Raw genomic sequence first — 12,413 nt, 5'->3', positions numbered from 1 at the left:
TGTATATTGGGACGTTACAAAAGAAACTCAAAACTTTGATCAAATTTGTAATTTAATCCATATATTTCTATCTGTTTAAACTTTTGCTATTTTGAAAGAAATATTGTAGCTAACAATGTCAGCATAAAATGTTACCAATATGATATACAAGCAAATTATATATATACATATATATATATATATATATATATATATATATATATATATATAGAAACAGGATCGGGTGAGGACTCATTTTAAAGTGAGTACTTGTGAGGACATCTTAAAAAAATTGAAAAAAAATCTAAAAAAAATTTTGATCATTAAAATTGAATCATGGATCAATTTTAATGATGCAAAATAAATTTTCCAATTTTTTTTCTCCCGGACATAGATTTATGCTCGATTTTATGATTTGTCTTTCTTTAGATTTTTTTTAAATTTTTTTTAAGGTGAACTCACGAGTCTTCACTTTAAAATAAGTCCTCACAGAAACCGGACAATAAATGTAAGAAACAAAATAACCTACCCCATATATATATATATATATATATATATATATATATATATATATATATATATATATATGGGGTAGGTTATTTTGTTTCTTACATTTATTGTGTGCTAGAATGCACCAATAGGAATTTAGTAAATTAAATAATTATTTAATTAAATAAGTATAGATATTAAATGATTTCCATAATTATATGTATATTAAATGATATCCATAATTATATGTATATTAAATGATATCCATAATTATAATTCTCTTTTTATGAAAACTAATTAAATCCGTAATTAATGTCAGCAATAACATTCTTTCAGAATGAATTCGCATCTAGGTTTTTATATATGAGTTTGTATGTTGTTTCAGGACCCACTCACTTAAAATACAATAAAGTTCCATGGAATATGAAGAACAAGAGTGTATTCTACTAGAATACACTCTCATTCTGCTGGAATACACTCTCATTCTTCTAGATATGAATTCATTCTGAAAGAATATTATTGTTGACATTAATGACGAATTTAATTAGTTTCCATAAAAATGAGTTATAAGTATGGATAGCATTTAATATATATATATATATATATATATATATATATATATATATATATATATATATATATATAATTAATACTATATTCCTATTGGTGCATTCTAGCACATAATAGATGTGAGAAACATTTGAACCTACCTCATATATATATATATATATATATATATATATATATATATATATATATATATTATAGAATTAGGTTCAAATGTTTTCAATAAGTATTGTGTGCCTCTAACAACCAATCAGAATAAAACAAAAATAAATTCAATAATAAATCATAAAAGGGTATAATAGTAATATTGGCTACACTTAATTATGGTAAATATTTAAAACATTTAATATCCTTTAAATTGGGTGAATTTGTTTGTTAAATTAGACGTCTCTTTCATTACCATCACCATAAAAACGCCGTCTTCGACCACAACCCTAAATCCTTCAATTGCCGACCACAAAACCTCAGTGGCAATATTTACCGTCGGTCCTCCACTAGTCGTTGCCATCACTCACCTACATCATGTTCGATTTTATGTCCAGTAAACAAGGAGATTGTTGCAAACACTAGTGACCTCGCAAAACCTACTCATCTTCTTTAACTCGATGCAAGAATGAAGGCACATAGAACTAAAGACGAGCTATATAGACGTATTTGTGTGTGTATGAATATATATATATATATATATATATATATATATATATATATATATATATATATATATCAAGATCATTAAGAAGGATTTGTAATCAATCTTGAGCATCGACCAACATAAGTTGATTAATTCAACAGGTATGTTCCTTTCCTAGTTAGTTTAAGGATTGTTAATGTTTCTTAAATGGCAAAGTCTTGTTTTGTTACAGTCCCAAAACTCGACTTTCTAAGTTTTCTTTTTAAATGACTAGATTAACAGAAAACTTTGATTTTCTTGTTCCCTAAACTAGTATCTAGCTTCAGACTAAAACGACATCTGATTTTGCTCACCAGCTGTTTGTTAAAACGCTTGAACCAATTATTTCATCCATCCATTTGTATATGATGTCCACTGATAAGTCATTTGAAAATTAGCCTATGTAGTTTTGTTAATATGGTTTGTATTGGTCTAATGGGGTCTTTATTTTCTCTTTTTTAGCTTTTCTTATGGTTTGTTATTCCATAAACATGATGATTTAGTTTTATTTCTTTGAATTAATTTCATACTCTTTAAGAATATTCAACACCATTTTGGGAGAATATTTATGGCATCATTCTTGCTGAATAAACATGTTTTTTATAGCTATTAGAATCTAAGTAATATCTTGCTAGAATAAAGTATATGTATTCTTATAGAATATTCTGTACTGTATTCTGTCAGAATTTATTTGTATAAATGCATTATGTCAGAATGTCTTTAAGAATGTTTGTTAATAACAAGTATATTTGCTTAATTGGTAATACTAATGAGTAATACATGTTATTCTTTCAGAATGGCTTGAAAAAGGAATGTAATATTAATCATACAAGATAAAGACTTGAAATCGAATTCAACATCAAGTATATTTGCGAAGAATTACATTCTTACAATAATACATCACATTTTCGTAAGAATAGTTGGAATCAAGTGGATTATTTGGACCATTGAAGAAGATCAAGTGAATTTGTTCAATAATTGTATATTTAAGAATTCTATTTCTTAATAAATTTACTCATTTTTTATGATATTATGTTAGAATCTATGTAACTATATTAAAATGTATAAGGCTATTAGTTTGTAAGAATATGTATGAATTTGTATTTAAGGTCGAATATATGAAGAATTAATATGGTTAATTATCAAAAATATATGAATTGGAACTATATTCTGTAAGAATAAAATCAGAAATATCGTTACTAGTTTATGGCTGACATTCTGTCAGAATAAATTCAGTTTATTTTAAAGAATTACGTTAGAATTAAAATTGAATTAATTCCAAAAATCCAGATTTATTAAATTAAGAGAATTATTATCCCTAAAAATCCGAAATTTTCCTTTTTTAATATAGGTTAATTGATCAAAATGTCCTTATGTTGAAATTTGTGTGATTATATGGTACATGTTACCTTATTCTAATATCATACACCCTCAAATCATGACCATTGATTTTATTATATAGAACATTTTTGAATTATTTTTTCCATTTGTCATTTTCTTGTATTTTTCATTTTCTTAAACTTAAAATCCATATTTTAATGAGATTTATATATGTAAAATAGATCATTTATTAAATTTCATAATAAATGCTCTACAATCTTTCAAATATCTTATATTATATATTAAATTACTTACATTATTTATTATATTTTTTGTATTTATATAAACTTATTATTTTAAAAAATATGTAATGCTTATAATTTTATATTACACTTTTTTTTTCTAAATCCGTGTAATACACGGATTTCACACCTAGTATATATATATATATATATATATATATATATATATATATATATATATATATATATATAACACCCATAAAACATGTTTACCAAAATGACATAATATATTTTTATTAATATGATATGCAAGCAATTGGGCCGGGCTAGTGATCAACATGTCTTAATTAGGATTATTTTTTTCAACGCGACTAAGCCTTTTTGGATCAGATCGGAGACAAGTTAGATTTTTTTTCTTTGATGCTAATAATAATTGAATCAAGAAACAAAAAATATGGAAAAGAGTTAAATAGATTATTGTATGATGATTTTTCCAAGCATTTTGTATTTATGATTAATTGTTTAATTAAGTCGATGGGCAACTTCGAGTCAAATGAGCAAAAAAGTCCTCCAAGAATCTCTTCACCCCTCCTTTTCGACGCCTTTCCTATCAACATCCCCCATCTATTGTACAAGTTGTTTAAGCACCAGAAATAACCCAACAGCAGGTACATATTAGATCGACACATAAATCAATTTAAAACCTAACTATGTTTATGTTTTCTTGAATGTTTTTTTTAATCATCAATATCTTTACATTAAATGCATAAAAAATAAAACTTAAGCATATTTTAACTTTGTAAACACGAAAAGTACAAATCCACAGCCGAATAAACACTTATATACATATTTGCATATTAAGGCCCAAATTTAACTCAGAAACCGCATAAATCCTGCAAAAAGAAAAAGAATACACATCTAGAGTTCATATAACGAATTCTAAATAGTTGTTGGGTTTTGACCATATACTTTGTTGTCTAATAAAATCAGGACCTAGTGGAGAAAAGTTCTAGGGAGCATGGTAATGAGGGTATATAAGGAACATTTGACAAAGCAATTTTCAGTGCCATAATTGGTAAGAACTCAATGTATAGAAATTCCATCCAAATGACAAAGAAACTTCCGTTTTTTCCTATAAGACAATTTTCAGTTTTCACTGCTATAATTTGAAAAATCTATACCCAATTAAGAAGAATAAAAGTACAATGCCATAATAACTGAAAGTACAATGCCCTAATAATTGAAAGTACAATGTTGTAATTAGAAGAAATGAAAGAAGGATGCAATAACACACTTATAAATGAAAGTATGTTGCTACTTCTTGCCTTTAGCCTAAAGTTGTTGTTCATATTGATTATTGTAAGAAGGCCAAGGTGATTGTTGTTGGTTTACTAAAAAAACAGAAAAGACATACAACTCATCAATAGTAAAAAGGCAGAAGAATTGTGGTTAAATTAACACTGGGCAGAGCAATAAACATGGGGAGCAAGTAATATGCCCCCTTGCAACCTATTCTTTTTGCAGTACAAGTGAATGTGAAGTTTTTTATGTCAAAGGAATTATTAGATAGGCATGTATGGAAGTAGATGATATGCTTTTAAATAAATTCAAGGGGCCTCTAATTAAACTTGCATACCCTTGTTACCATGCTCCCAAGAATTCTGTTTTGTAGGTGATCAGCGTTTAAGGGGGTATTATTCCTATCTGATTTGGATGATAACTTGTAAATTTTGAGAGCGAGATCAGTTTATTAAGGGAAAGAAATGTGTCAACTCTGTTGTTTAAAGATTTAAATTTGATTACAGAAAATCAAAACATGAATTATTTATCATCAAAACATATATTAATCATCATTTTAGTTACCATCAGCTCTAGATAAAAGCACTGTAAGTGCCATCCTCAGGCACACCCGACTTCCTTTGGGACAAAGCTTTGAAGTACACCTTATCTAATGAAACAAAATAGATTAGAGATTTGGCAATGATAGCAGAAGATATAAACATGAATTAAAATACTATCATATAGTTATTATCAGCTTTAATTAAAAAGCGTTACATAAGAACGACATCTACCTTTAAAGTGGGCACCTTCTCTACACAGATAAGAATATTTTTCTAGTTCTATATCCAACAAAGGCCACAAAATTTGCCATTTGCTTAGGAAGTATGCTCCTGTTGTTGACTGAAATGCAGTGAGATCTCCACCAATGATGTGATTCCATGACTTGTAATAACCCAACACATCTTCTTCTTCTTTTTCTTCTCCATCATCATACACAAAACTCACCCCACACTCCTCTGTAACTGTAGTAACATCATATGATTTCTTCCACGGGATAATGGTAATAGCAACATGGTCACCAAATTCCATCTCATGCATCCCAAACATCCAATGGCTTAACAAAGTCAAACACCCTCCATCTACATTCACTCTATCAATGTAATAATGGTATATCCAGGTGAGGTTCTTTGTTACATTACTAATTTTGATCAATGGCACATCAAGGAGAACAAAATCTATTGATGTCAGAACACAACAGAAATTTAATCCAGTAAGGTTGTTAGGAGATGATGGGATGGTAAATGATATTGATCGTCCCATGCTTCTATCCGTAATCCAATTCGGCATCTCTTTGCCTTCATAAATAGTGCTGAATATCCCAAATTCATAATACATCTGTTAAATACAACCACGTTCATTAATTACATATACATACATATTCACACAAAGACATATAGTTAACTATAGCAAACCTGGATTTCAGATTCCTCTGATTCTCTATATTCAAAAGAAGTTGTCACATGTCTTCCTTTAAGCAAGTGAAGGTTAGTCCAGCCCAAACAATGTAATACCTTTTCCTCAACACCTGCCATTGGTTGGATTTTGACCATACCTTCAACTTCAAACGATGAATGTGCCAAGATCGTCCGGTCTAGTGAGAACTTGATTGGGGACATTTGTGGATCAAATACAACTTTTCGTAACAATGGCTTATTAGTATGATCATCAAACATTAGATTTAAAGATGTTAATGTATGTGGAGGATGCTCGATTGATGTCAGCATATTACAATTCCCCATACTAAGTTTCTCAAGCCTAGGAAGGTTTCTCACACAGTTGGGAAGGGAAACTATAGGATTTTTATCTAGATATAATTCTTTTAACATGGTTAGGCAACTGAAGTCCAAGGGAAAAGAATCAATGGATAAATTATTATTCTCAAGTGACAAGCTTACTAAAGATCTCGGTAAAGAAGTCACAAACAACTTTGAATAACTTGGCATAGCCTGGAGAAGAGTGGAGGAAGAGGTTATTGTGTTTTTGCCAATGTTGTTAGCCTTGAGCATTTCCAAAGAACCCATATCCGTAATCTTGATTTGAGATTCACCGAGATAACAACCGTTTAGCAATAGTGTTTTAACTTTTTTTAACATGCCTAAGCTTCTTGGAAGTTTTTCAAGCTTCTTGCAGTAGCTCAGATCAACATGGACAAGTTCAGGACATTGCTCAACTGATTCACAAACTTCAAGCAAACTGATGCAATTTTTAAGTATTAACCTTTCAAGTGCAGGGAAATCGTCAAAGCCACCCAGACTACAAAGTTGTTCACAGAAACTTAAATTAAGAATCTTCAGTGATCCAAGCAACCTTTTATCTTTTAAGCACGGTCCAACTAACTGTGGAAACAGAAATCAGTTGGAATATAGTAGTGCATTTTATCAACTCAAAATGGAAAATTAATAAATGGAGATAAGTTACCTTTTGCCTCTTCTGAAGCCGTTGTGGGTTACTATAACAAATGCCAAACGATTCAATATTGCTATATGACATGTCAAAAGCAACAAGATTCTCCATTGACAGGTTTGAAGGTAGAGACTTCAAAGGAAACCCATGCATACATAACCATCTTAATTCTTCAGGAAATTTTTCATAACACCCACTAATTTGCACATAGTTGAGTTGTAGTAGCATCAAATTATCCATATTACTCAATGCATCTGTTTTCAACTCAAATGATGCACACAATTTCTTCTCAAGCATTCGCATGTCTAGGGCAAGACCTAGAAGATTTCCCTTACCCTATAAAAATTTTGAATGACAAAAAATTTAAAGTGGTTACATAAAAAATTACAAGAAACTTAAAAAATGCAATAAGAAAGGCTAAATTAAAGATATAGCAATGTACTTTCATTTATTTATGTGTATTGCAGTATCATAGTTTCAGTTTTCTATTACACAATTACATCTTTTTTTCCTTATTAAAACACTATATTTTGAAAAATCTACCCAATTATAACATCATACCCTCAATTTTTTTTCTTATTACGACATTATACTTGGAAAAATCCGCCTAATAACATTGAAAATTTCTTTGTATTTGGAGGACATTAATATATTTGGGTATATTTTTCAAGTACAATGCTATAATAGAAGAAAACTAAAGTGTAATGTTATACATTATACTAAACAAATCAACAAAAGTTTTTTTAGAACGGTGACGCACACACACTTTAATCTATTCCTAAATCCACCTATGTCCCACACAGGACTTTGAACCTTCAACCTATTGGAGGGAGGGCATCTCACCATACCACTAGGCCAAATGCCTTTTTATATATCAAAGAAAGTAAAATGTTATTTCTTGCATTTAACACTAGTATTAACAAGTATTCCTACCTTTTTTTGTTTCAACACTTTGAATGACTCCTCATGACACCATAGTCGACTTCGCTTCCATGGCTTGTCAGGTGATTCTTGATGTACTATGGATCTACCCATCCTTTGAAGCAACTGATGCATCATTAGTTCGTTATTCACCCCAATACTAAGAAGGCATCTGTCAATGAGATTTGTGATCCCAGTTCTTGTTTCAATGCCACATGCCTTTAATATTGTTACAGTATCATCTGTATTTGTTCCAACAAAAAAACAAGCAATATTCTTAAACAAGTTCTTATTATCTTCGGTTGGCAAAGAGTCAAAGCTCATTCTCAAGACATTATTTATGGGTGAACCAATTTCTTTCTTAAGCCCTTCTATGCACCCCTCCCAATAAGCTACGTCTCGATTATGTAAAGACTTGCCCAAAACTTTAAGAGCCATTGGATGTCCTTCACAATAGTTCACAAGTTTTGCTGACGCCTCCTCATAACCTCGCTTGGGATCGTTGCACGTGAATGCATGAAAACAAAAAAGCTTTTTTGATTCGGTCTCGAATAAGCCTTTAAGCAAGTGCTTAGTATGTATTGGCCTACCATTCATTTTGAATAGTTCACAACTCTCTGTCAACCATGCGTCCTTTGTTGTTATTATGATTTTGCTTCCTGGATGAAAACCTTTGCTTCCAAGTAATGCATCCAATTGGTCGAGACTATCAATATCATCAAGAACTAGAAACACCTTTTTGTGGGCTACTGCATTCTCTATCATTGATGTGTATATAGAAACTTCATGAACTTGAATTGGACTTGGTTTTAAAATTCCATCATAGAGTTGTTTTTGCACATCAAGCAACCCATTAAATTTCTCACATCTTGGACCGATATCATTAATAAAGAAACTTGTGTCGAATTCATGAGAATGTAACGCATAGACATATTTGGCTAAAGACGTCTTCCCGATCCCACCCATGCCCAAAATGGTGAGTACATCTGTCGTATGTGGGGATGCATCTTTCAACCACGAAGTGATGAATTTAATGGAATCCTCCATCCCAAAAAGTTGTGGCGGGGGACTCCTTGAGGATATGTGTAATCTATGGTAGATGTCCTTAACAATTTCTTCAATAAACACCGTCTCTAGCCTGAAACATGATTTTATTAAAAACCACAAGACACAATCCAAGATGCAAGGATACCATATTGGCGATTTTGTTTATCTAAAGATCCAAATCAAAATTATATCATATTAAGCTATTTTTGGTTAAGTTTTCCACACCAAAACTGTATAATATTTGCACTTCTAACCATATAAGCATCAAATGTGCAAAATCATAATTGTTATCTATGACAAGACCAGAGCCACCAATGTAAAACAAGATCTCACTAATGGGCCGCCAAATATTTTTATGGTTCTACAAAACCATCACAATTACATATCGACGTGGTTTTGCATGAATCTGACCAAAATGTCACAAAACAGTTATAGGTTAACCTTTACTATTGTAAGAACAGCTATTTTTCTTAATAAATGATTATATAATTTTGAATGTAGAATGTTATAATCAATAGTAGACACATAGCCATTCAAATTTGGCTTTTTATAAAACATATATAAGAATTATTAAAATGGCCAATCTGAATGAATTAACTTTTCATAAAATAATAAATGCATAGGAAATGTATTAAAACTAGCATGATGCTTAATCAATTATGAGATCACATAATTACAAATATACCTATTTGTTGACAATGTAGAAACTTATTGAAATGCATAGGGAGAAGAAGATACTAATTTCTCATATGCTGCTAAACAAAAGTAAAAGAGTACGGAAATATGGGTAAGAAGGTGGTTACCTGGCATTTAAATCCTTCCCTTTTAAATTAACAACTTCTATAAGCGCTTTATTCCATCTGTCTATCTTTTGAGCCAACTTACTTCTTTTATTTGCGTTTGTCTCTGACTCCATTGTCCGTCTATGCTTAGCCATTGCATCTCCGAAGCTACTTTGTTGTTTCCTAACATGAGTGGGCTCAACATGATAAAAGATAGGGATAACAATATGGTTGGATGTCTTACGTTGCTCAAGGATCAACACCAATTCATCAAGACACCATGTGGAAGTAGCATAGTTCCTGGACAACACAATAACAGAAGCCCTTGATGATTTGATCGCACTCTCCAATTCCGGTTTCAGATCTTCCCCTGTTTCAATCTCTTCATCATCCAAGAAGGTAGTGATATTGGCATCCACAAGAGCCTTATGAAGGTAAGCAGTAAAAGTATTACGCGTGTCGAGACCTCTGAAACTTAAAAACACATCATATCTATGACCATGAATTGATGAAGATCCTTCTGAAAGTTCAGAGAGAACAACCATTATGAGTTATATGATGATGACCCTTCAACCTTGCCAATATCTTGTGTATAGATTTTTCGTTTCTCCGTATATGTTGGTGTATCCCAATAAGCTCTGAAACTCAGTTTCCTCCGTACATCATCAGTTACGAATGTTGGTTTCACTGTTTGCCTTCTGTGTGTGTGTGTGTGTGTCTCAGGTAATAAGTGTTGTGTTATGAGTCTTTTATATCCCATACATAATGTCTCTACAAAAAAACCCAAATTATTAAAACCTTATGCAACTTAAGTCTCATCAAACATGTTAAACCTCAACAATAATACCTTATATTCTTCAAAATATAATTTCTAAGTGTTTAAAAAATAGTACATATGCACCTCAAACTTTGATATGTGAATTAATGTATATATCTTACTACATTATACTGATATAGAATCACCATTACATGGGAATTATTTGAAAAATGGTTGCTCATTAAATTGAATTGATTAAATTGTACTTTTAGTTAAGTTGTGGTGCAAGAAAATATCAAACCAATGCATTCAATTAACCTGCAAAAACTTTATTTTATCCAATTCACTTACCACAAAAATCCTTAGACAAGTCAGCACCAAATACCATTCTAGAAACAACTAAAATATCCATTATTACCTACCATGAAACTTCAATAAGTATAGGAAATTTCTGACTTGACCAGAGATCAATAAACAATTAATAGATATAAACACAGAAAATAATAAGTTCCTATACATGGTTGTTTATAGACCCTCCGCATTAGCAAGAAAAAGCTTTTCAAATTTGAAATTATCTATCACTAGATCTAGCATCAGCAGCATACTGTTGGGCTTGTGCCCAATTATATGTTTTTTTAAATGAACAAGCCCCCTATTCCTAAGCTTTCGATTTCAAACTCTATACTAGATGAAACTTTGGAGGTAAATGCACCTTATACACAATCATATAGATATCATTATCAATATCAAGCTGCATCTTTTTTTATGGAAACAATGTGATGGAATAGATTTGTGCATACCCTGGAACTTAACAAAATACTACTTGTAATTCCAACATCCAAATGAAAAGGATATCAAAGTGATGGACCCAAACACACAAATGAGGAAGTGACCAAGTATTATTGCATCTTAAAGTAGCTATTGTCACTTGGATATGTAAGACAACTAAAAGCACAACTAGAACAAGGACAGTTCAGCTAAAAAGGATGGCATCAGTTAAAAAGGATCATACATAAAAATTTGTGTTTATAATTTGGATAACATGAAGGAATCAAGGAAGTGATCTAGGAGGATTCAAGAATTTCCCAATGTGCACAAAGGTTTCTTCGTCATTCTGAACTTTATGCAAGAACGTGTGGGACTATGTACTAGCCTGATTGAAATATAAAACTGAACAAATGTAAGTGAAATAGCTGAAATTTCAAGTACCTAATAATGAACAAACAAATGATTACGATGTCATTTATGATTAATAAGATTTTAAGAATGTGCCTTCATAGTTACCTACCTAGAGGACGACAACGAAACCTGAAGCGTTGAGAATAGAGATCGAACCAACGGCGACGAGATCAAGAAGGATGAAGAGTGAAAACTATAGATCGACCAGAGGTAAGTAGGCAGGTAAACGACGAGTCAACGAGGAAGGAAAGGGAGACGGCGAGTGAGGAGAGACGAGAATGCTGGGTTTCCTCTTTATTTTTCTTAAGATAAATGAAATTATATTTTTGACTCGGATTACAAATTCGGTCCATGTGGTTTTTATTGTTTTTAGTTTAGAACCCAAAAATAACAAAACTGCAAAATGGTCCCTATGGTATGATTTTTTTTAGGATTCGGTTCAAACCATAATTTTTTTTTGGATTGATGGTCATTTTGACCATGTTTGTATGTTTTTTTGGTCTCTGCTCACACTAAAAAAACTATTATACCCTTCTTCTTTATTTTTAAGATTTTTTTAAATATAATAAATATTAAAAGGAAATGGACTCACATCTAGAGGTGCACAAAACCCGAATCCAGTCCGATCCGGATTCGGATCCGAAGCCGATCTGGTTTCGCTTAAGTCATCAAAAATCTTATCCGGATCCGGTCGAAATACGATCCGGTTCCAACCA

The 12,413-nt window shown here is 31.2% G+C and overlaps 1 protein-coding gene across 3 annotated transcripts; it reads right to left on the bottom strand.

Moving 5' to 3' along the window:
- Window positions 1-3,844: 3,844 nt before the first annotated feature.
- On the bottom strand, window positions 3,845-11,975 carry LOC145164480 (disease resistance protein RUN1-like). 3 transcript variants are annotated; one of them, XM_079083198.1, is made up of 9 exons: window positions 11,807-11,975; window positions 11,531-11,688; window positions 9,783-10,532; window positions 7,945-9,070; window positions 7,027-7,347; window positions 6,021-6,944; window positions 5,340-5,943; window positions 5,131-5,215; window positions 3,845-4,160 (listed from the first exon to the last, which is right to left on the bottom strand). In XM_079083198.1, exons 3-8 carry the CDS (start codon window positions 10,304-10,306, stop codon window positions 5,139-5,141), a joined length of 3,576 nt encoding a protein of 1,191 aa, XP_078939324.1. In that variant the 5' UTR covers window positions 10,307-10,532; window positions 11,531-11,688; window positions 11,807-11,975; the 3' UTR covers window positions 3,845-4,160; window positions 5,131-5,138. The 3 variants fall into 3 exon arrangements, with proteins under 3 accessions (XP_078939324.1, XP_078939328.1, XP_078939321.1); XM_079083202.1 differs by having other exon boundaries at window positions 11,531-11,671; XM_079083195.1 differs by lacking the exon at window positions 11,531-11,688.
- Between the last annotated feature and the right edge of the window lie 438 nt (window positions 11,976-12,413).

This window comes from Lactuca virosa, chromosome 1 (assembly GCF_052849685.1).
Source record: "Lactuca virosa cultivar CGN04683 chromosome 1, Lactuca_virosa_CGN04683_v6, whole genome shotgun sequence".
NCBI lineage: Eukaryota > Viridiplantae > Streptophyta > Magnoliopsida > Asterales > Asteraceae > Lactuca > Lactuca virosa.
The sequence above is the reverse complement of the archived record's forward strand: the minus strand, read 5'-3'. Positions and strand labels throughout refer to the sequence as shown.

What these genes read in the sequence shown, in the direction of transcription:
- LOC145164480 (XM_079083198.1), bottom strand. Translation starts at nt 10,306, where the DNA reads ATGGTTGTTCTCTCTGAACTTTCAGAAGGATCTTCATCAATTCATGGT. An exon ending in AAGTGTTGAAACAAAAAAAG is followed by an intron (nt 7,348 to 7,944) that starts GTAGGAATACTT and finishes AAATTTTTATAG; the next exon opens with GGTAAGGGAAATCTTCTAGG. An exon ending in AGAAGGTGCCCACTTTAAAG is followed by an intron (nt 5,216 to 5,339) that starts GTAGATGTCGTT and finishes TTGTTTCATTAG; the next exon opens with ATAAGGTGTACTTCAAAGCT.